Source organism: Eumetopias jubatus, unplaced genomic scaffold (genome assembly GCF_037043125.1).
Source record: "Eumetopias jubatus isolate StellerSeaLion01/CBP00866 unplaced genomic scaffold, mEumJub1_p1.0 scaffold_3, whole genome shotgun sequence".
Lineage (NCBI taxonomy): Eukaryota > Metazoa > Chordata > Mammalia > Carnivora > Otariidae > Eumetopias > Eumetopias jubatus.
Window position 1 is genome coordinate 11,021,898 of NW_028274809.1, and position 24,620 is coordinate 11,046,517.

The following is a 24,620-nucleotide window of genomic DNA, read 5'->3' on the forward strand; positions in this document are numbered from 1 at the left end:
TAAAGAATGCACACCATGATTTAAAAATCTATTCATGTAGAAAGACTTTTGATGAAAAGCAGCCATAAACTGCCCCATTCTTTCCCACCCCCAGTTCTGTCCAAAGCAAATTAATAGAGTCTCTTTCTAATAATTAAGAAAGTTACTCCCATCTCTAAATATGTGTTTAATGCTGCTTCTTTATCAATTTTAGAAGTTCTCTCTTTGCTTTTTGCTTTGAGAGAAAGGATCAAGCGAATGTGAACCACTCTCTCCTCCTCCTTCCTTTTCTCAGGGTAGGGGTAGAACTAATCCAAATCTCCGTTGGATAAATGTGTAACTTTAAGCAGTATATTTGCATTAGTTTGCTAGGACTTCCATAACAAAGTACTACAAACTGGATGACTTAAGCAACAGCAGTGTATTGTCAGGAGTTCTGGAGACTAGAAGTCCAAAATCATGGTGTCGGCAGGGCTGGTTCCTCCTGAGGACTGTGAGGGAAGGAGGGTCTGTTCTAGGCATGACTCTTTGGCTTAGAGATGACCCTCTTTTCCCTGTGTTTTTTCACTTTATCTTCCCTCTCTCCATATCTGTCTTTGTGTTGAAATAACCCCCTTTTATAAGGGCACTGGTCATATTGGATTAGGCCCACCCCAATGGTCCCATTTTAATTTAATTATTTCAGTAAAAACCCTACCTCCAAATAAGGTCACATTCTAAGGTCCTGAGGGTGGTGGGGGGGGCACAATTCAACTCTTAACAATGATTATATCTTTATTTTCCATTCCATCAAGATTAGAAATTCTCTCTGGACTTTCCACTCCAAGATGACACTATTAACATCCCCGCCCTTCTCTTGAATTGATCTAAACCTCCCATATCTCACCATCTGTGCTCTGTACTCTGCTTTTAAATTGCCAAGGGTGATCAAATTTATACCTTGTTCTATAAACATATTTAAGCCTTCCATGTTATGTCTATAACTGCACTCCAAAATTTGGAATTCCATAAACAGTATTTTTATTATGATGATTGTATACATGTTACTCACTGTGGAACTAGGTAATGTACTATAATTACATTTCTTTTGGGGGCTTTTTAATTTTTTAATTGATTTTGTATTATCTGCCTTTACTACCTTCTGATGTATTCTAGAAGTCTTTCAGTATAATATCACTAAGAGTACACAGGGATTAAGCTGCCCGGGTTAAACTCTCAGCTTTACCATATACTAACTATGCAATCTTGGGCTATTTGTTTAACTTTTTATTTCAATACAACAATGACAGTAGTCACTGACTTCATCGGATTGAATGTGTTAATGCTTATACAGCTGTAAGTGCAGTATCTGGCATGCATGACACTCTTAATATGTTTTAGCTGGTATTATTATTAAAATAACCTTGCCCAGAGAGTATCAAATCTTAAAAATCTCCCTATTCTGGGCTGAATTGTGTCCCCCAAAATTTATATATTGAAGCCCTAACCTTCAATGGGACTATATTTTGAGATAGGGCCCATACAGAGGTAATAAAAGTTAAATTAGATCATAAGGGTAGGGCCATCATTCCTTATAAGAAGAGGAAGAGATACCAGAGATTTCTCTCTCTACACACCCACAGAGAAGAAGCCATATGAGATGTACAGTAAGAAGGCAGTTATCTACAAGTCAGAAAGAGTGCCCTCAAAAGAAACCAAATCTGCATGGCAGCTTGATCAAGTATATCTAGACTCTAGAGTGTGAGAAAAGACATTTGGTCTGTGGTGTTTTGTTAGGGCAGCCCCAGCTGACTGATACATTCCCTTTCCCTAGATTTCTGCCCATGGGAAGCCTCTAGCTCCCAGCTCCATGCTGGACACATTGTCCTCCCTGCTGGTGGCACAAGTGACATGGTGATATTTCTTGTCTTTGCCACATTGGAGCTATTGTTTCCCAGATCCCATCTTCCTTCTTTTTGGCTTCCTCTATAATTTTGCTGATGTATGACCCCATAGAGCTTCTTGAAGAAGGGTATTTTCAGGAAAAATTTTCTGAATCTTGAATGCTGAATATCTATTTTTTCCTTTATACTTTATTCGTAGTTGGATGGATGAAGAATTTAAGATTGAAAATCATTTTTCCCTCAGAAAATTTCCTCAAATATTATTGATAAAATGTCTATTTCCCATTATTTGATGGGAAATTTTGTTTCTTGTTCATTTATTTGTTTGTTTTTGTTTCTTACTCTGGAAGCATTTAGACTCTCTTTTCAGTGCTCTTTTCTCACAATAATGTACATAGATTTCTGTATTTTTCATTTACTTTCTAGCCACTTAATATGTTCTATTAACCTAAAGGCATGTCATTCACAGGAGTCAGCTTATAGAGGCTCCTAGAGGTCAGATTTCAGGAAAAAAAATGAGTATATAAAGTAAATATAATAATAATGAAGGGCACCTGGGTGGCTCAGTCAGTTAAGCATCCAACACTTGATTTTGGCTCAGTTCATGATCTCAGGGCTGTGAGATAGAGCCCCATGTCGGGCTCTGGGCTCAGTGTGGAGTCTGCTTATCCCCCTCCCTCCCCTCTGCCCTTCCTCTCACTTGAGCTGCTTTCTCTCTCTCTGTCTCTCTCTTTCTCTAAAATAAATAAATCTTTAAAAAATAATAATGGATAACAATGTGACTAAAAAGTAATAAAGATCCACGAGTCCTTGATGATACCTGAAGAGAGAGAGAGAATGACAGACAATAAATGTAAAAGGAATGATAGGATTTGAAAACAACATTTTGCTACTCTCCATATGATGATTGATTCAGGCAAGCATTGTCAATGGATGCTAAAACCACTCACCGGATGGAAGGCAATTGTGAAACAGGATAGTCATAGTCTCAAAATGCCACCCCATTCATAATTATATCAGGGAAGATATATCTTCCCAATAGATATATCCAGTGTTCACCAGCTTCATCAAATACTCAGACTCAGCATCACCAATATTGGGAACAATATTTTGGATTTCTGAGACTTTGTATTATTGTCTGATCTTTCTTTTTCCTTGACACTGTTGTGTTTTTTTTTTTTAATTTTTATAAATGTAGCCTTTCCTCCAATATCTCTGTGAACACTAATTAGAGTTATGTTACATTTCTCTTCTATACATGAATAATCTCTTTCTCCAAGGGTATGCCTTTTCCATAATAACATTGGTCTTTTTCTTGCTTCTCTTGCAGGTTTTACTCTAGTATCTTTTGGTAGCCAAGAATGGGTCGATAGCAAACCTTGAGCATTGTATTCAAAAAGAGGCTTCTTAACCAAGTGAGCTTGTTTAGTGTGAGTAGTGGAAGGGGAGATTAGTAGCTCATAGACTTTGAGAATCCTCCATATCTAGGGTCCAAGTTTTCTGCCAGGTTCTGCAAGGCAGGTTGCTTACCAACCTGGTTATAGCGTCCCTGCCTATTGTGTAAGCTATGGTTCCACCTAAACTACAAGTCAACACTCTTTCAGCAACTTTCCGCCTTCCAGAAAGTTTTGAGTCTTTTTATCTGCAGATGGCCTCTCTCTGGTGCTTTTTATTGTTATGGGTTTATTACAGCTTCTTTTCCTTCTCCACTGATATTTTTCAGTCAGTTTTTGTTGCTGTAACCACCAACCACATTAACCAAGTGGCTTGCAACATAGATTTACTTTCCAGTTAGTTTGTCTGAGTGCTCCGGGTCAGCCACTGTTCTGCTTGACAATGCTGGTTTGGTTGGGTCCCCATGTCTTCTCATTATGGCACCCAGGGTGAAGGAGGAGCTTGTACCTAGGATATACTGTTCTTATAGAGAATAGGAACACAAGAGAGGCATTGTCAAACCACATAGGTCTACTGAAAGTCTCTGCTTGGAATGTGGCATTAAAACTTTGACTCGGGTACCATTGGCCAAAGGCAATCACACGGCCAAGCTGAAAGTCACAAGGGCAGTTAAACATACACCATCTGGAGGGAAGCATGGCCACAATGGGGCAGGGATAAATAATTGTGAACATATAAAATATAGCCTTTTACCATTGTGCTAGTGGAGGGAGGTAAAGAGTACTCAACCCATGATTCATATGATATTAGTCAAGTTACTTAATCTCTCTATGCCTCAGTTTCTTCATATGTAGAATGAGGATGAAAATACCATTTACATTAAAGAGTGGTCGCAAAGCTCAAATGGGCAATGAGGTAGAGTGCTTGGTTCGGTGCTGAGCACACAGTAAGCAATTAATAAGTGTTAGTGTTCGTGATTTAGACTGTGACCATGATTGTCGTGAACAGGAAAGTCTTTTGGGGGACCTTTAAATATTTCTTTGTAAGAGATGTTCTGCCAAAAGACCATGAATACATTTCAGTAGTGGAAAGCTATACTACTTGAAAAATGTATAAGGCATGTATGCATACCCACACTTATAAAACCACTCCACTTTTCATCACCCCTGCAATGACAGTGAGGAACACTCAAAAGATCTGGGAAATATGGAGATTTATGTCTTTTTTCAGAACTTACAGTGATCAGCCTAAAATGATTCAAATTCAGAACCCCCAGCACTAGCAATAATTTTGCTTTTTTTGTTGATGTTGTATGGAACTTAAATATTAAACAAACTTGACAGTTTGGCAAGGAAGCAAAGCTTCATTCTGCATCTGGTTTCTCTGAACAAAAGTATGTAAAGGAAAAGGAATGTGATTATTTTTGCTCCATTGTTCTTGGAAAGATAATATCAAATAAATATTTGAGAGTTTAAAATGATTTTTCCCAGCTTGAGGATATATTTGTTCCTTTTCATTTCTTGCTTGCTTTTGTCAAGTAAAATTTATCTGTGGTATTCTAACAAGTTTACCATTTTTGGCATTTTTTTAATGTTATGTACCCAGATTATCTGAGTTTGAGATAAGTGTCTGAGAAAAGGTGTGTTCTTACCAATGCCTACTGCAAAATTCAAAAAAATCATGAACTTTACAAACTAAAGCTTCACACTTTCTCTAATTCCTGCTACAAAAGGAACAATGTGTTAATATTTTAAAATATTTAAAATATTTTATTAATTATAAATTTGGAATACAAAAATACTTTTATGTAATAATAGTAAGAAATTTAAATGTGGAGTCACCCCAGGTTTGCTCATTCCTGACAAATGCTATTTTCTCTTGGTAAAGCATGGTAAATTATTTGTAAATATTCTAAAATAATAATGAAACCAAATATTATTAGTCCTTAGCTTTGGAAGTCATTGTAGGCAAGGCTAAAATTGACATTCTTGGTATTTAAAACCCAGTAGATATTTCCCTAGGTTTGGAGAAAAGGGGATCTGAATAAACATATTCACTTCTAGCACGGGGGGAGAGAGAGTAGGCAATTTGAAAGAAACAAAAACCATAACCTAATTTAGAAATTCAACAAGTCCAGAAATTGTTTCATTCACTAAATATCCCCGGGGAAATGGCTATGAACATTTAATAATAGCAGAAACTACTTGCACTCTGCAAATCATCAGGTCAAATCACAAATTCTGTGAACTTTGAATTTTCCTTGGAAATGATCAAGGGACCGGAGGCTCAGTGGCAATGAGCACCAGAACTTTCTGTCCATAAACACGAAAGTGGGGGAGAGGTCAAGGATTATGCTTGGCCAGGGGCAACCCAACCATTTCTGGTCTTCATTGTGAACTGTCTTACTAAGTGACTTTCACACTTCATACCTCAGCTCCTGTGTCAAAGATGATCATTAATGATGGTTTAAATGATTGTAATGGTGATTTCAAATGTCCTGTGTGCTATGTAGTTTAATTTTTCTTGACAGATTTGAATTTTGTTTTATAAGAAAATCACAAAGGCATGTGACTCAAGAGTTTTACTGCATTCATAGGAATAGCTAGTGTGTGTCATCCCACACTGTCCATTGATATCTCTAGTATGTACTTCTTGACATAAAATGTGCACATGGTTGCAAGCTTAGTCTGTCACAGGTATTTAAGCAAAGCTGAGTTACAACAGTGCTCTCATCACATTTTCTCATACACACATCCACTACTTCCCTCAAATGAGAAGATCCAGAGTTGGAGTAACCACAGTCAAGGAGATAACCAATTTTTACATTTTCCCTCAGCTTATAGGGACAGGGAAACACATTGGAGGTGGTTGTCGACATCTGGTAATTTGTAGGATCTTGAAACAATCACATTAGGCCCACAGCAGTATAATTGAATACAGACAGTGGCCTCTCAGTACATCACCATGCATCCTACTGCAGAGTATGCTTTGCAGAAGAGGATTCTGGCAGCTTCTGTCCAGCCTGAAGCATTTTAGCTGCACTTGTCTCAGGGCTTTGGTAATGGTGACCAACAGGACGGGTGCTCTGGCTAAGGATGCGGGCAAAGAAGATAGAGCTACTGTACTTGAAGAATGTGAAATACAAAGTACTTCTTGGAATGGAAGAAAACAAAAGAAGCTTCTGGGTTTGTTTTACACCCTGCTGAGTCTACTTGAGAAATAGCCTGCTAGTCCATTGCATGGATCGTGGAGGACAAGGAAAGAGGCAGTGTGCTATGCTTGTAAAACACTTTCACATCCAACAGCCCAAGCCTCAGGTTAGCGCTGCTTCAGGTCACAAGCATTTGCTAAGGTCCGCTCTACTCGAACACAGTGCTAGGCTCAGAAGGGCACAATAAAGCATAGACAGAACTTGACAATATCAAGTATGAAGCAAAAGGCCCTCTCACACACTGGTGGTGGGAACACGCATGGGTACACACTGTTGAGAGCGACTACAGCTGGCACAAAAGAAAAGGGCCAGATACCCCATTTTTAAGATTTTAATCTAGAATACTTACTGCATAAATAACTGAGGAAACATGAACACAGATACTCATTTAAGCATTATTGGAATGTGTGTCCATTTGGGAACCGTTTATACATCTACTACTAGAAAATGAAAAAAAAAAAAAGACATAGCATTACTAGGTTTATAAGAAGCAGAATGGATAGACCTCAAAAACAGGAATCTGAGTTAAAAAGGAGTAAGATGCATAAAACAATATTTATGTAAAGAAAACTCTGACAAATCAACATTGAATAAATATTTGGGCAAAAGCATAAAAACTTGCTCTAAAAATGTCTATATTCATTTTTCTGGTTGTCTCTGAGGGTGGGAAGAAGTTGAATGGGATAAAATTTAAAAGCTTAGATTATTTTGGAAGGTTGTATTTATTTAAAAAATAATAGAACTTTAATACTTGATAATCCAGGGTCATAGTTCTGTGGTCGTATTTATAGCAGGCTTTGCACTCTTCTGTATTTTGTAAGCATTCATTGCTCCTGCCCTCACAGTACTTACAATTTAGGTTGGAAACTGCATTTAATATGCATGAAACAATTGGAGAATAATCAAATGGTAAACTCTGCTACAGAATTTCCCTATGCCGAAGCATTTCAGAGAAGAAAGAAGGGGACCCTGAGAGTCCCCATGATCCTTTCAGGGGTGCACAAATTCAAAACAATTTCCATAATAACACCGATGGCATTTTCTGTTTTTACTCTTATATCCTCACAAGTATACAGTGGAGATCTTTGGAAGATATATGATGTGGGATTTTGCAACAAATTGAATGCAGAATCAGATAAGAAAATCCAGCTGTCTTCTATTAAGCCAGACATTAAAGAGATTTGTGAAAATGTAAAACAATGCCATTCTCAGTAAAAATGGTTTTGATTTGGAAATATAGTCTTCTTTAATAAAAACATATAATGTTTACATTCACTTGTAATGATTTATTATTGTTATTTTAAAGGAAACATAAATATGTATTTTAAGATTTTCCCAGTTTTTATTTTCAAAAACAATAAATGAAAATGACTACAATCTATGTAAATGAACGCTCTTTGGATTGTCAATAATTCTTTTTTTTTTTAAGATTTTATTTATTTATTTGAGAGAGAGAGAATGAGAGACAGAGAGCACGAGAGGGAAGAGGGTCAGAGGGAGAAGCAGACTCCCTGCCGAGCAGGGAGCCCGATGTGGGACCTGATCCCGGGACTCCAGGATCATGACTTGAGCCGAAGGCAGTCACTCAACCGACTGAGCCACCCAGGCGCCCTGGATTGTCAATAATTCTTAAGAGTGTAAAGTGGTCCTGAGTAATAAGGTTTGAGAACTGCTTGGGCCAGATTATGGCTAGAAGTGATTCTGGAGGAAGTGGTATTAAATTTGTCAGAGGAAAGTAAAGAGTGCATTCAAATGGGGAGGGCAGCATCAGTAAAACGTTCTACATTGAGGAATCCAAGAATGAAATCAGATCAAATTTGAAAGTTAAGATAAGGAAAATATCAATAAAAAGAATTTTGCACCCGAAGGGGTAGCCTAGAACAAGAATTTTTGTAGTAATTATTCAGTAAATATTTGTTTTTGTTTTTTTTTAAGTTCTCTGATAGGCGCTGGGACATCTGCAAAGAAGAAGTCTCATTCTCTGTCCTGCAAAAACTCATGGTTTAATGCATATATACAAAGTGATTAAAAAAAGATTTATTTATTTATTTGAAAGAGAGAGGGTGTGCATGTGCGTGTAGGGAGAGGGGCAGAGAGAGAGAATCCTCAAGCAGAGTCCCTGGGAGCACGGAGCCCAACACGAGGCTCCATGTGGGGCTCCACTCCGGGCCTATCCCACAACCCATGAGATCATGACCTGAGCTGAAACCGAGTCAGAGGCTCAACTGACTGAGCCACCCAGGAGCCCCTAATTACAAAGTGCTTTAATAGAAATAGCTACATTGTGAAATGAACGAATCAAACACATTATAGATTGTTCCTTGATTTCTCTAGTAGTGTTTTGTTACTTAAGAAATATTTACAGAGGGGCGCCTGGCTGGCTCAGACGTTAAGTGTCTGCCTTCGGCTCAGGTCATGATCCCAGGGTCCTAGATCGAGCCCCTCATTTGGCTCCCTGCTTGGCGGGAAGCCTGCTTCTCCCTCTCCCACTCCCCCTGCTTGTGTTCCCTCTCTCGCTGTCTCTCTCTCTCTGTCAAATAAATAAATAAATAAAATATTAAAAAAATATTTATAGAAAAATAAAATCCTGTGCTATAGCTTTGGAAGAATAAATGAATATAAAATTACAAGTTTCTTGCAGTCTGTTTGTTGTAATGCTTCAACCAGGTCTGTTGTATTCATACCAGTGGATGTGAGCAATGCATCAGTCAGGATAGACCAGGTTGGCTGTGGTAACAGACAAACTCCAAATTTCAGTGGCTTAAGACAACAAATGTTTATTTTTCCCTTATTCTATTTGTCTATGCTATGTGTCTGTCCATCACAGGTTGGTAGGATGCTCTGTTCTATTTATTTATTAGACACCAGTTTGTGTCACTGCAGTCTCACATGCATCATAAGAATTCCTTGTGATGGAGGAGACAGGTTGGGAAGTCAAGTTCTATCAGTTATACAAAGCATTACTGAAAGAAACATATAGCTTCTACTCATATTTCATTGGCCAGAGCTAGCTTCATGGCCTTGCCTACCTACTGAGAGCAAGGGGCAGGGAGAGTTGTGGAGAAGTAATATTTCATTAAGCTGGAGATAGAAATGGACCAGGTATCAGGGAAGTCTAGAATTGCCCACTGCAAGCACTGCTTGAGAAAAATAAATTACAGCAAATGTCTAGTTCTAGACCAGGGAATTTCTCCAGCTGAATCAAACTCAATAAGGGTATTCCTCCAGCTGAATTAAATTTATTTCAATTCATAAATTCATAATTGGTCAATTGGTATTCACAATTGGTCAATTGGTCAATAAATTGGTATTGGTGTTCAGCTTGGTATTCAAGCTGAATCAAACTTCCTGTGGTGTCAGTTTCTCCTCCTTCCTAACCCCTCTAGCTTCATTTCTTGGCTCCCTCTTAAAGACAGAGATCTCAAGGTTTGTGGTAAATATTGATTAGTACCTATTTTCAGAGTTGAGTTGACAGGCTGAGAAATCTTATTTCCATTGCTGAACCTTAGCCAGTCTTGCACGGCAGTGGACAAATACATCTGGAAAGTGTGGCAGAGTCAGAGAGACTTGGGTTTGGCCCCTGGATCTTCTTGTCAAAAGTAAGACAGCCACATAATACTGACCATCTCTGATGAACTTATTTACGTTGGCAGGAGACAAGAGCTGCTTTCCTTTGCATCATCCAGATTCATAGGCTGTGCCTATCAGGAGGGTTGACTCATGACCTTTTTAGGGCATTTGGGCAGAGAGTACAAGTTACTGTTTTTTTCATGTTTTATTCATTCTAGGGAAGAAGATGAAATAAAATCTTCATCCAGGAAGATGGTATGAGACATGAATAACAGGCCAACATTGTAGAATTAAAGAAGAGATCTTGAAAGTCAATTGGTCCAACCACGCATCTGATGCTTGGATCTTTTCTGCAACATTCCATCCAAATGATCAGAAGCTTCAAACCCTGCAGTGGCGGCAACCACAACTGCCCAGTGTCATTCATTCTATCTTGGAAACCTCTAACTGCTAGAATTACATTTTATATTGTGCCAATGTCTATGATTTAGTAATAGAGATATGCTTGTGTACTTGAAAGGAACTATGTATGTTATTATGATTCCTGGAAAGATGTGTTTTATCCCATTTGCTTCTCACACCAACTCCAGGAAGTAGTATTATTATCAGACAGATACAAAACTGAGGTTCAGTGAGGCTAAGTGACCTGGTGAAGGTGGGAGTACTGAATTGTAAACTGGGAACGAATGAATGATTGTGCTTTCCAATATCACTGTGACAGAAGGAAAGAAAAAATCATCCATCTACTCTGCTTGAATACCAACACATATATAAGTGATATTTATTTCATTGGTGATAAGGTATTTTTTCAAGAATGTCTGACAATTGGGCGCCTGGGTGGCTCAGTTGGTTAAGTGACTGCCTTTGGCTCAGGTCATGATCCTGGAGTCCCAGGATTTGAGCCCCACATCAGGCTCCTTGCTCAGCGGGGAGTCTGCTTCTCTCTCTGACCCTCCCCTGTCTCGTGCTCTCTCTCTCAAATAAATAAATAAAATCTTAAAAAAAATAAAAGAGGGTGGGGGGATGGGTTAGCCTGGTGATGGGTATTAAAGAGGGCACGTTCTGCGTGGAGCGCTGGGTGTTATGCACAAACAATGAATCATGGAACACTATATCAAAAACTAATGATGTAATGTATGGTGATTAACATAACAATAAACAAATTAAAAAAATAAAACAAAACAAAAAAGAATGTGTGACAATGATCTCAAGCAGACCATCTATTGTCACTACCATCCCTGTCTCATCTTCCATGCTGGCCTTCAGATTTTCTATGGATAATTGTTGTCTTTCCAATATTTTAGTAGAGCTCAGTGCTGACCATATAAGTACTCAAGGCAAAAACTGATGAATGGATATATGCATTAAATATTCTTCCAATAAACCTTAACACATAAGCTATGATTTTTGCAGTTTAATTTTTGGCTTTAATTAAAATCAGAGCCTACACTTTGTCTGGGGACCATGTGTCTAGCAGAGCCGCCATTTTCAACGATGGAGGAAATCATCAAAAGAGACAGCCAACTCACCTCTCAAGGGTCATTTCTCCAACACAACATATCTAACAAACCAATCAACCAATAATCAACCAGCCAAAAAACAAAACAAAACCCAAACCAAACTCTGAGTCACAAGTGATGCATTAGTAAATCAATCTATGAACATATTAACCAACTTTCCTGTGCTGCCTGCATAGGATAGTAGCCTTTTGCTTTCCCCGAGCCACTCTACTAAATCAATATTCCTATATCAAAGATGTTTTGAAAAAAGAAGAATGATGGAAAATGTGAAACTTGGCTTCCTGTTCCTGGGACAGAATAATTTCTCCCCACTTAAGGCTTAGAAATTGGATCACTTTTGGCTAATTCCCTAGGAAAGCAACAACAGGTGTGGAAGGGACCCACAAAAGGAAAGAATATAATACACGTCTACTTTATTCTGGCATGCAAGGAAGGCTCTGGGATTCTCACTTCATTTCTTCTTGTTTTTAATACTTCTAACATTCCTCTTTTGCAAATTCAAGTTTCTGCCATGAATTACACACTCCTAGATGCTTATATTCAGAAAGGGTTAGGTTTGCATTTAATTGTGACCCAATGTTTCAATTTTATCCAGCACAAATGAGCCTGGTGAATACTTAAATTGTCTGGAGGCTTCCGAGTCCATGAACTTCTAAGCAGAAACAGTCAAGTTTTTCTATTGTTCTGGAACAGAAGCACTGTATCCAGTAAGTATATGAGGCCACAACTAACCTCTTTAAACATGTCCTTTTGCCCTTTGAATGACTCAAATTCAATATCCTCAAAGTCTTAGGGCTGTGGGGTTTAAATAAATGCCAAGTGAACTAAGAAAGTACACAACATTCTAGTTCTTATCAGACTAACATGGCTTTTAAAAGAGGATGTATGGGGGCGCAGAAAACTGTAATCAATAACAATAGAGAAATTCCATTAAATACTCATTCAAACACAATTAGAAGACAAAGTGGATTCCAGCGCTCATTTGATCTATGTGTAAATTAGTGTTTTTTCCTTTTTTCATTATTTTAATGAATATTTTTAAAAGTCATGTAAACAATTGTTTTCTTTCTTAAGAGGACAATCTTTAAATAGCAACTAGGCATTTACTACTTTTACATCCTTCCGTTTCTCTAATTCTTACTGTCAGATCACTTTGAAATGCAATCCTTGGTTCCTCCTCTGAATGCAAATTCAATTTATTTGCCTCTATTTTTATTCTTTAGAGATTTTTCTCATTTTCCCCCTTTCTCTATCATTATGTGCCAAAAGAATTCTGCGAGACCTCCAGGATTCATCGATTTGTCCATTAGAGAAAAGAACGCAGTTCAAATGCAGAGATTTGTTTTTGCATAGGCAAATTACTTCTCCTCTTTATGCTTTGATTCCTAGTCTGTAATTAGACTAATAATAGTCTCTATCTCAAGGGGTTGTGAAGCTTACATGATTCCTATCAAGTGGTTTCCACAATGCAGCTGCATAGTAAATTCAATAAACATCAGGCTTATTACTAACATTATTTTTGTCTTTGTTACTCAATAAATGCTGTACAATGTATTGAGCTAGGTGCCATTAAGAATACAAAAGATGAATAAAACTTGGTCCTTGCTTTTTAAGAAAAGACAATATTAATAAAGGCAAGTCTGTCTACCTGCAGACAGGATGAACAGTAAAAAACGTTACCACAGTGGTATCAATTGGGGGGATTTGGCTTGGGGGCTCGGGAGAAGGGTTAGGGTTCCTTCCCTTCAACAGAATCATTGAAAATTCTAATAAAGTGATGGCATTATTTAACTGAAACTTGACAGAGCTTTAAAAAAACAAAAACCAAAACAAAACAAAAAAGCCAAAAACAAAACTGTGCTGTAACATTATATATTATCTATTATTTTAGTAAGTTAAAAAGAGTATTTGTTTTAATTTACATAATCTTTGTTTATCAAATGAGGCTATACCTTTATCCATTGCTTATTTGTATTTGTGCATCTGTGTGACTTGTCACTTTATGTCCTTAGCCTGTTCCTCATGAGATTCTGTGATTTTCTATTATCGTGTAAAAGCACTCTACATTTTATGAGTCACAAATATTATGTTAATAGATTTCTAAATATCTACCCATCTTTGCATTTCTAAAATTAACTCCACTAAATTTGGCTATACTCGTCTGTGATGTCGGACTCTACTTTCTAATTAATGAAATGTTTATAAGAAACTGTCTCCATTCCAGCAGTCCGTCCCCTGGAAAAGGGTGAAAAAATTATGCATCCTCAAACTTACAGGGGCCAGGCACTTTCCATAGCATTTGCAAATAAAGTAAAGATCTGTTTTGCCTCCTTACCCAACTCCCACCTTAAAGGTGGAAAAGGGCTGCATTGGAAGTGAAAGGGAAGAGGGAATTTCTTTGGAGGGTATTTCTGGCATTTGCACAATTTCTTTTTCTTTTCTTTTCTTTTTTTTTTTTTTTTGCTCCCTCTACTCCCCACATGGAAGAGAAGATTGGAAGTGTTTTTCTTTACCTCAAGCTGAGTAAGGTCTTGGGTATATGACACGTGTCTCTAGCAGGTTGGGGGGAGAAAAAGAACTTTTTGGCATATTGTATTTTCCAAAAAAAGGCCAGAGTAATATACTCTTCCAGAACATGACCACTTGCAAGAAAAGGAGGAGTCTCTTTGCCTCCCTTTGAACATGGGTGAGAAGGGACTACTCTATCAAGAGCACAGAATGATGCTGTGTGATTTCCAAGGCTAGATCATAACATGACATAACTTCTGCCTGACTCCTTTTCCTTGGGTTGCCCGTTCTGGACAAAGCGGGCCCCCTGGCTGTGAGGAAGCCCCTACATAGCCCACATAGACACGCTATCTGGAGAGGAACTGAGACCCCAGCCAACAGCCCACGTTAGCCACTGACATACACATGGACTACATTTAGACTCTTACAGACGGCAGGCACACTGGCAGCAAGCCAAGGATGTGGGAACTCTTCAATGGGAGGAGGTGAAGAGGCCAGCCTAGAAGAGATTCCACTGGAGAGAGATGCCTTGAGAGGCAAAGTGACCTAGCTGAGGGGGGCTGACATTAAACAGAGGTTGAGTGAGACAGCTAGAGTAAGGAGAGACATTAGATCACCCAAGGCAGAATATCGAAGAAGCTCCAGAAAGAAACCTTTCTTTCTCTTTCTTTGTCTTTGAAGTCTTAAGGCACCAGTGCCAAATTCCAAGTATAGCCTTCCAGTTTTACTGTATTCTTCACCACCTTGTGCATAATTGTAAACCGAAACTGTAGCTAGCAAGGAGAAAGCTATGAGCTTTATCAGGAGCTGGTTTTGAACAGAGTAGAGAGAAAAAAATGAAGGGTCATTTACTTTACTATTTACTTCATGCTACCAAGTCTGTCTCATTTATTTAAAAGGTCTGTAACTTTTTTTCTTTTTTGACAGTGTCATGAAGTATTGATGTGAATATTTTAACTATTTCTTACAAAAACTTGGATGACATTAAAAGCACTGTGTTGACATCACTGACGTTTTGATAGAATTCACCTGTAAAAATGACTCATCTTGATATTTTCTTTGGGAGAGGAACCGGAGGCAATTTTTGGCAAATTTATCCATAGTAATTAGTGTCTGTAGATTTTCTATATTTCTCTGAGGTCAATTTTTTGTTGTTGTTGTTGGAACAACTCAGCAAAATAAAATTCCGGTTTATTGTTGGACAACATTGTTTCACACATACATCAAACAGGCCAAAAAAAATAAACAGCAACTTCATAGACAAAAAAGGAAAGAAAGAAACCTTTTATCTTTGGCCTTTTTAACCATCTCATACAAACCAACTACTTACAGTACAGCTAAGCACATACACAAAAAAAGTTACTGGAATGCTCGGAGTAAGATTGTTTTTTTGTTGTTGTTTTTGCTTTTTTTTTTACAAGGTTTTTTTTCTCCTTTGAGATTATAATGAACATGGTCACACCACAAGTAAAGTCAGAAGTAGGACAGAGAACGCTCCAAAGGCTGGTTTGGTCATCCGAGATCATTAAAAATGGCTGACCCCTAACAATATGTACAAAAATATAAAATGTAAATAAAAACTACAAACAAATTTTCCTTTTTAAAGTACTTTTAAGAAAAAAAGCAGGGCCTTGGAAGTTTTGGTTCTTTTTTCCTCCCCTGTTGCAAATTCACGTTGTGGTTTTGGCTGGGTGGCGGAGAGCGTGTGTCATCTGCGGGTGGCGCTGCCCGCGTTGGGCAGGCGGGCGGGACTCTCTACTCGAAGGTGACCACGTTTAGATTCTGAGACGGGAAGTGGAGGGTGAATAGGTCACGGTGGCCTTTTTTTTTTTTTTTTTTTTGTTAAGTTTAACTTTTCCTTTTTTGCTGTCTAGTCATCCTCATCGGTCTTCTGTTTCTTGGTGTCGACATCGTCATCCTGCGCAGAGAAAGACGGTCAAGGCCCCTGCAGCCCCCTGGGCCCACCCCCACTCCTGCGGGCAGAGGCAAGGGGCCAGGCACTGGCTGCTCCGGACGCTTCCAGAGCTCTGGGAAGGCAGGCCTACGTTCCTTCCTGTTCCTGCTCAAGGTACGGAAGCCTTTCGGGACCACGCCACGGAAATCAGCCCCTCTGGCTGCTACTGTGCCTGACATCCCAGCCCCCACCGAAGCCCAGACGCACCTCATCGTCTTCAGCTGCCCGTTTGCCCGTAGCTGCCTCGGCCTCCTCGTCTTCGTCTCTGTCCTCTTCCTCACCATCGCCTTCCTCCTCCTCCTCCTCTTCCTCCCCCCCTTCCTCTTCTTCATCTACCTCATTGTCGGCCTCCTGCTCCCCATTTTCCTCATTAGCGTTCCCATCAGCAGGCGCGTCTCTTCCATTCTCTGCCTTCTCCACAACTTCCTTCTTCTCCTTTAAGTCTTTGGTGGTGATCTCGGAGCTGGTGTCCACGGCCGCGTCTGACATGACGGGGCACGCCGGTGATCCGATGCAGCGGATTAAAGAGAAAGCAAGAGTTCAAGGACTCTGGCGAGAAAGCTGCCTGAGTCCGCGGTGGCGGAGGAGGCGCGCGGCGGAGGTGGTTGCGGCGAACCGGAAGCCAGACACGGGAACAATGCAAAGGTGGCTTTTCAGAGCAGCCAGTGGGGTGTCTGAGGTCAATTTTTGACAAACTCCATTTTTCTAGAAGATTGTCATTTTTATCTGCATTTTAGTTGAGTCCAACTGATTATTTGCTCATGATGGTCACTTATTCTTAGCTGGATTCCTAAGAACCATGGGTATCTGGCTGACTATAACTCTTTTCCTTGTTTGCAGTTAATTTTTTTCACAATCTCCATATTTTAGATTTATGATGGTCATTCTTTGCTAGTTTACTGCCATAACATAAAACTTTCACATCTGTGTGTGAACGAGTGTGTGCACGCACGTGTGTGTGTGTGCGCGCGCGCGTGTGTGTGGGGTCCTGTTCAGAGCTCTGTTCCTGGCTTGCAGAAGGGCGCTTTCTTGCTGTGTCCTCCCATGGTGGATAGAAAGAAAGTGAGCTCTCTGGTATCTCTTCTTAGATGAGTATGAATCCCATCAGAGCAAAGCCCCATCTTCATGACTTCATCTAACCTCCCTTAACACCCCGAAAGCCCCATCTCCAAATACTATCACATTGGAGGTTGGGTCTTCAACATATGAATTCTGGGGTCACACAAACAATCGGTCCATAGCATGTACACAGATACACACACATCAACGGTGGCTTGCAGATATAGTGGTGTTTGATTGGAGGGCTGAAAGAAGAGATAGTGAGTCACATGGCTATCTAGAGGAAGAGCATTCCAAGGAGAAGAGAGAGACAGGCTCAAAGACCAGTGTGGAGGCCAGTGTGGCTGGGTGGAGGGAGAGAGCAAAGGAGGGAAGAACACCAGATGATGAGATTAAACAGCAAATTAGGGCCTAGATTGTGGTAAGATGCCAAGTGGGAAAGAAAGTGTGGGAGCCTCTGAAGCCAAGGAGTGATACAGCACAAAAGGTAATGTTTGTACAAAGTGATGTTGTGCTTTAGGAGCATATGGTATTATGATATGCTGGTATTTCTGAAGCATTTTAAAACAGAGAAATTAAGGAGTTGCATGGGAATCGAAATGTTTATGGAGTCACAGCTCATCGATGCTGAGTTTAGTGATTGTTCTCTTTGTTAAAAAAATGCATCCCGCAATAACAATCCCTCTCCATTATTGTGAAACCTCATTATTTAAATGTAATTTGTCAGAGGTTCCATTTTAGATGTTCAGTTTTTAATTAAAGTGAATGATTAACATTTTGATATTAATTTTATATATTGGTTCAAGTGTAAAGATGTAAATATTTAACTTAATAATGTGTTGCTTATGTATTATTATAAGGAAAAACAGAAGAATATTATGTGCAAGAACCTGCTGACCTTGACCATGCTCTGGAACGAAACCATGCTCTTCAGTTTTCTGTGTACTTTTTGCATCAATTGTTGTGCTGCTCTTGCAATGTCCACCTCTTGAAATATTTCGAAAGCGAGAAGTTAAAGAGGCAGACTAACAAAGCAACCTTCTGTGATTGGATATAAGTTTGCCACCTGAGATCCACGAGGTGGATGGAATGGTGGGCTGGCGCTACCATTGTGCCAGGTAGCACTAGCTCATAATGAAACGTGAAGGCCCCTGTTGCTGCTTCTCTCCCCTCTCTATCCAGGGTCCACATGCATCACCAGTGATGCAATTTTTCTTGTCATATGAAGCAAGGAGAATCTGAAGGAAAACGTCTGTTGACATAAAAGGAAAGAAAAAGAAAAGATGATTTCCTGAATTATGTAATAAGAAATAAGAGATAGATCGGGGCACCTACGTGGCTCAGTCGGTTGAGTGTCCGACTCTTGGTTTCGACTCAGGTCATGATCTCAGGGTTGTGGAATTGAGTCCTGTGTTCGGTCCATGCTCAGCAGGGAGTCTGCTGGAGAATCTCTCTCCCTCTGCCCCTCCCCCCTAAAATAAATAAATAAATCTTTAAAAAAGAAATGAGATATATCAGCCAACATATTGTATTTTTGATGTGTATATTGCATTTCACCAGTTTATAGCAAGTTGCAACAATGTCTGATACCTGTTTTTTTTTTCTTGAATAACAGTTTGAATGGTATCATTCTAAGAAAAGGTTTATAAAATTTAAGATCATTCCTCCACTAAAACAGCACTGACTAGGTTAACCAAATCATTCTGGTAGCTATGTAGCTAAAAATCAGATAGACCTTCATTCCATAGTCTATTATTTTTTATGAAAGAAAAACAGTGGCAGGGTTTTAACAATGCAATAAAACAGTCCAAAGAGCAATCCAAAATAAAAGAATCTTTGTCCTCTGTTAGGAGGTGGCATCATCCCTTAAGACAGTTGTCTCCAAATCTACTCATATCCTACTTCTCTGTTAATGATGCCTTCACTGTTCTGTGGAGAAATGGGTTAAAACCAATGCAGTTTGTTTCGTTTTTCGAAGTAGTAAATATAATCAATTTAAAGAACTGTCTTTCATTTTCCTATTTTATCTTTCTTACATTTATGGTGTTAAAATGCTTGCTCCTTTAGAAAATAGGGGTGCCTGGGTGGCTCAGTCAGTTGAGGGTCCAACTGTTGATTTCGGCTCTGGTCGTGATCTCAGGGTCGTGAGATCGAGGCCACATGGGGCTGTGCCCTGGGTGTGGAGCCTGCTCGAGATTCTGTCTCCTTCTCCCTGTGCCACCCCCTGACTCCCCCCAACCCCCCCAAAACAAAAAAGAACAACAAAAAAAGAAAATAGTTAATAATGATTTTGTTTTCTGGAAATTTCTCTCGGCTGACTTTCTCCAAGTTCTCAACATCGCTAAGATTGTTAATGAAGACAGTGTCATTAGTAAGGTGCCGTTTGGGCTTCCATTTTTATTTCCAATCTCCCTTGTTTTGCTTCCCAACTGACCCTGTTTCAGATCAGTAGCCGGCAGAAGCTAAGAAAAGGTAACATTCTTATGTCTTGTCACTCTAGATTTCTCTTTGGAAGATTATATTTCTCTTGGTAAAATACTGCCTTTTCTCTCCTTCCATTACCCTTTCTGCAGGCGGGTTAAACATTCCTACCCTATTGAATTCAGAAAAGCCATGTGATTTACTTGCAGCAATAAAATGTGAGTGGAAGTCACATTTGTCATTAGGAGCCATTTTTTAGTTCATGGTCTCTCATCACAGTCTAGTGCATCATATTCTCTTCTCTCCCATTTAAGAAGTCTTTGCCTGAGTTAAAGTGGCAAAGATACTATCCTATGCTTTCTTCTAGAAATTTTAATTGTATGCTTAGGTCTATGAGATATCTCAAAATTTAAGATTTAAATTTAATTTAATGTTGTATATGGTGTGATGTAGATATCAAGGCTCATTTTTCCCCCCCCATGGGCATATTTACTTATTCTAATACCGTTGATTAGATATCATTCAGGCTTTGAGTTTTCCTTGCCTGAGCAGACAAGAATACTACAAAAATCTTCACATATTTTGGAGCAATAGCATTTTCCTATGGTTATATAAATTAATACTACACAGTTCAGCATTATTGGATCTCTCTTCACTATGATGGCAGTCTGCAGGGGAGAAAGAATTTCAGAAGAAAACTTAGAAATCGTACCAAAATAAATTGGTTACTTAGCTAAGTATAGGGGAAGGGCTGAAGAAAAAGTTTGGGAAGGGAATTGTATGAGGGAGCTAGGGGTTCATCTCTAATAATGGGAAGTTGGTAGATAATATCTAAGTTGAATACATGAAAAATAGTGGTATAAATGTATGGTTTAGGAAAATAGAGTTAAATGGCAGGACATATAACTAAAATTTCACTTAAAATTTTTTTTTAGAGATTTTATTTATTTATTTGTCAGAGAGAGAGAGAGCAAGTGAGCACAAGCAGGGGGAGCAGCAGAGGGAGGAGAAGCAAGCCTCTCGCTGAGCAGGGAGCCCGATGTGGGACTCAATTCCAGGACCCTGGGATTATGATCCAAGTTGAAGGCAGAGGCTTAACTGACTGAGCCACCCAGGTGCCACATAACTAAAACTTTAAAGATCCTCCTGTTGCTTAGGGAAATTAGAGGCAGAGTTTTACTCTTTTGCAATGGAAATCTTACAATTCGTTGACATTTCTACAGGTATTTGCATATATTAGTTAAATTATTTTTCAAATGTTTCCAAAAACAAGGAGAAATCATCTGCAGGGATGCACCCCAAGTGATGTTCTGTAGGGAGAGAGGTTGAGGGACCATACTTCGACCCCATTATATGTGTGTTGGTAGGTACTGAACTGAGTTTCCCCCAAATTTGTACATTGGAGTCCTACACCCCAGTGTGTAGACAGGTCCTGTGAGGAGATGAAAATGGTTGTATGAGATCATAAGATTAGGACCTAATCCAATAGAGCCGGTGCCCTTATAAGAAGAGACACCAGAGCTTTCTCTCCACCCTGTCAGGGCAGCAGTGAGAAGGTGGTTGTCTGCAAACTAGGGAGAGAGCTGTCCCCAGAAATCGACACTGCTGGATCTTGATGTGAGACTTCCATTCCACAGAGTTGTGAGAAAATAAATTTCCTATCGTTTAAGCCACCCAGTCTGTGGTATTTTGTTATGGCAGCCTGAGCCAATTTGTACACATGTTGTAATTTTATATTTTTCTCATAATAAGCACATATCATTTCATGATGAAAATATTTAACTGTAGGGAAAAGAATTATGTTATAAAAGTAGCATCTCCATATTTCAGAAAATTTGAAAAATTGTAAAAATGGAGAAGAAATCCTGTATTTCTTTTTACTCTTTTGTCTTGCAAATTTATATCTGTACACATTTTATAGCTGTAAATATATACTGTGTTTAAATTTGATCTAATATTCTGCATTTCCTGTGGTAAGGTAAATATTAATATGCTTACCAATGTTTATAACTATAATTTAAAGGATTACAAAATATTTTTTTGTGTTGATATATTTTATCAATATTTTATTTAACCAATTTGTTTATGGCTGAACATTTTTGTTATTTATACTTTTTGGCTATTATGAAAAACAGTGTACTAGATATAGCCAGGCATATGGCTTTTTAAAGTTGGACTTCTTTCCTTAGGATAGATTCCCAGAATTGCGATTACTGAGTCAAAAAGTACAAACATTTTTGAAATTCTTGATATATTTTGCCAAATTGCAAATCTGACAGTATTCACAATTCTAACAGCAAATTATGGAGAAGTTGATTATACTTTACTTTGGGCAGCATTAGGCAGTATTTATTTAACTTTATCCCTATTTTTTTAACTTTATTATGTTATGTTAATCACCATACATTACATCATTTGTTTTTGATGTAGTGTTCCGTGATTCATTGTTTGTGCATAACACCCAGTGCTCCACGCAGAACGTGCCCTCCTTAATACCCATCACCAAGCTAACCCATCCCCCCACCCCCCTCCCCTCTAGAACCCTCAGTTTGTTTCTCAGAGTCCATAGTTTCTCATGGTTCGTCTCCCCCTCCGATTTCCCCCCCTTCATTTTTCCCTTCCTACTATCTTCTTTTTTTTTTTTAACATATAATGTATTATTTGTTTCAGAGGTACAGTTCTGTGATTCAACGGTTTTACACAATTCACAGCACTATCCCTGTTCTTATAGAGAAAATCAGATTTCATTTTTAAGATGTGCATTTCTTTTATTACTGTTCCAGTACAGTTAAAGGTTGAGGGGAGTTAAGGGGGTTGAAGCCTTGAGGTGTGGTGAGCCCCTTGGTGCCCCTCAGACAGTCAGCTACCAGCAACATTTGGACACAAAGTCACATCCCCCCACACCTTTGCTTTGAAGGAGTCTCTGCCATGAAATCTATGTTCCTGCTGAATGAACTGAGCTCAAAGACATGAAGGCGAACTCAAGGGCAAGATGTAAAGGTAAATGTCACCAACAGTGGAATGGGACCCAGTCAGTCATTTATGGAGTGCCCATACGCCACCAGAGTGTTGTGACACCGGAAGAATATTTTTGTGGTGCACAGAAGCAGTTCAAGGACTACTAGTCCTCAGTATCCAATGCAGGAGGGAATGGGGTGACCTAGTCCTCAGGTATTAGGCGCATCCTGGTTTGCCTGGGACTTTCTTAGCGTTAGCACTGAAAATCCCATGTCCTGGGAAATCCCTCAATCCCTGGGCAACTGGGAGGGCTGGCCATCCTAGCTGGGCCATCGTCCCATCTGTCATTTGCCAGTTGTGAATCCTTGCACACATGGGTTCAACTGTCTGAGCCTCCCCTCTTCCTCTGTGAGTTCAGCAACTTTGGAAAAGCTGGTCCCTAGATCCACTTCCAATTCTGAGATCCTGTACTTCCTTCAAGGCTTGCTTCATCTATTAGATTTGACAGATTTAGACTCATCACAATCCCTTTGTTCTAAACATCTTAATTTACAGACAAAGAGACTGAGGCTTGGGAAGTAAAGTGCCTTTCTCAAAGTCATTAGGCCAACGGAATGACTGAGCCTCGGTTTCCCCACCCTCAAGCTAGTATCGTCTTGACTCCAAGCTCTTGTGTCCTCATATCATATGAAGGTTCAAAGAGTTGAATGATTATTCCTGTAACAAAAACCCAGGAACCTGATAGGTTATTCAGCTGAGCAGAACACCTCTGCATTTACCCTTGACTCCTCAGACACATCTCTCCAGGCTGTTCTGTGTGTGCTCACTGATCACTGCTCACTACCTTCTATATGACACTATCTTGACCCTCTATGTGGGCACAAACCAACTGAAGGCAATCTTGTGTCTCTGCAAAGAACTATTTCCCCTCTCTCCAGGCCTTTTGTAGCTGTCATTTTCGATAATCGCAGTAAAAACACCTCCTTTAATATTATGGTGTTCACCTCCTCTGAATCCCTATGGGCACCACATACTTCTGAAAGGTTTGATGTGCTGATGCTTTGTTATACTTCATGATTTCCTATTTCCTTGGATAAATATCACAAATAAAATGCATTGTCCTTTGTGCATTTTGCATTAAAAAGCATTATTCGTCATGAAGTACCTCAGAAATGGAAAAAGAAATCTCTGTCTTAGTTGTTGCCAGTTTAACTGCAGAGGAAAAGATATTTTTATTTGCTCTTAAGCATTCTTACTATGAATCGGGCACTGAACGAGGCCACATCTGTAATCTATAGCACATCTCCTGTTTCTCTGCTTCCTGCATGTCCACGTATTTCCCACAGTTCGCTGTGTCCGTGAGCAGTGACATTCTGGGGGTGCAAGGCTTTATTCTGTCTGTTATGTGAGTTTCCCAGCCACGCAGTCTTGCTTTATATTTAATCTGCACTCCAACACGACTTTTGAAGGGCTAACATGAATCACATGAAACTTTAATTTCCACGTATTCTATATCTTATAATAAAATCAATACAACTTTAGATTTTTTTTCCCCCTTCTATTTATCACATAGAGTTTTGGTAATGGCCTGTGAATATTATTCTTTATGTATGGTAACAGCAAAACACATTTGGTTGTGGGGAACAGAGTACCTGACAGGCGTGGCTTAAATAACAGGTATTCAATGTCAAGTAACGGGTTGTGGGGAAGTCAGCCACTGCAGGCATCCATGACCCAGGCTCCTCTTGTCATCCTGTTCTGCAACCTTCAGTGGCTTATCACCTTCATGACCTCGGATGGCAAGCATTGCATTCTCTTGGACAGTGTCCCAAGCAGATAGGAAGGTGGCAGCAATAAGAGAGGCTTTTTCTCTTCTTGCTTTCTTTTGTATCAGGAGGAAAACACTTCCTAGCAAGCTCAAGCAGACTTTCTCATACATATTTGCCAGAACTCGGTCCCTTATCCAAAGCTAGACCAAAGGGAAATCGACTCTCCACCAGTGTGCTTGACTACATGCAATTATGGTGAATATTCCTACTGACAGAGAATTGGGATCTGTAGGCAAGGGAGAATATAGCAATGGACAGCTATGCCCCTTTCGTTTCCATTATTCAACCTGGAACTGGCTTTCTGATCTTAAGCCTTCCCATGTGACCTAAGCA

The 24,620-nt window shown here is 39.4% G+C and overlaps 1 protein-coding gene across 1 annotated transcript; it reads right to left on the reverse strand.

Moving 5' to 3' along the window:
* Window positions 1-15,897: 15,897 nt before the first annotated feature.
* On the reverse strand, window positions 15,898-16,647 carry LOC114210810 (uncharacterized). The gene is made up of 2 exons (XM_028105211.2): window positions 16,228-16,647; window positions 15,898-15,984 (listed from the first exon to the last, which is right to left on the reverse strand). Exons 1-2 carry the CDS (start codon window positions 16,507-16,509, stop codon window positions 15,937-15,939), a joined length of 330 nt encoding a protein of 109 aa, XP_027961012.1. The 5' UTR covers window positions 16,510-16,647; the 3' UTR covers window positions 15,898-15,936.
* Between the last annotated feature and the right edge of the window lie 7,973 nt (window positions 16,648-24,620).

Coding starts and splice junctions, on each gene's coding strand:
- LOC114210810 (XM_028105211.2), bottom strand. CDS start 16,509: ATGTCAGACGCGGCCGTGGACACCAGCTCCGAGATCACCACCAAAGAC. Junction 15,985..16,227: donor GGGCAGCTGAAGACGATGAG/GTGCGTCTGGGC, acceptor TTCTCTGCGCAG/GATGACGATGTCGACACCAA.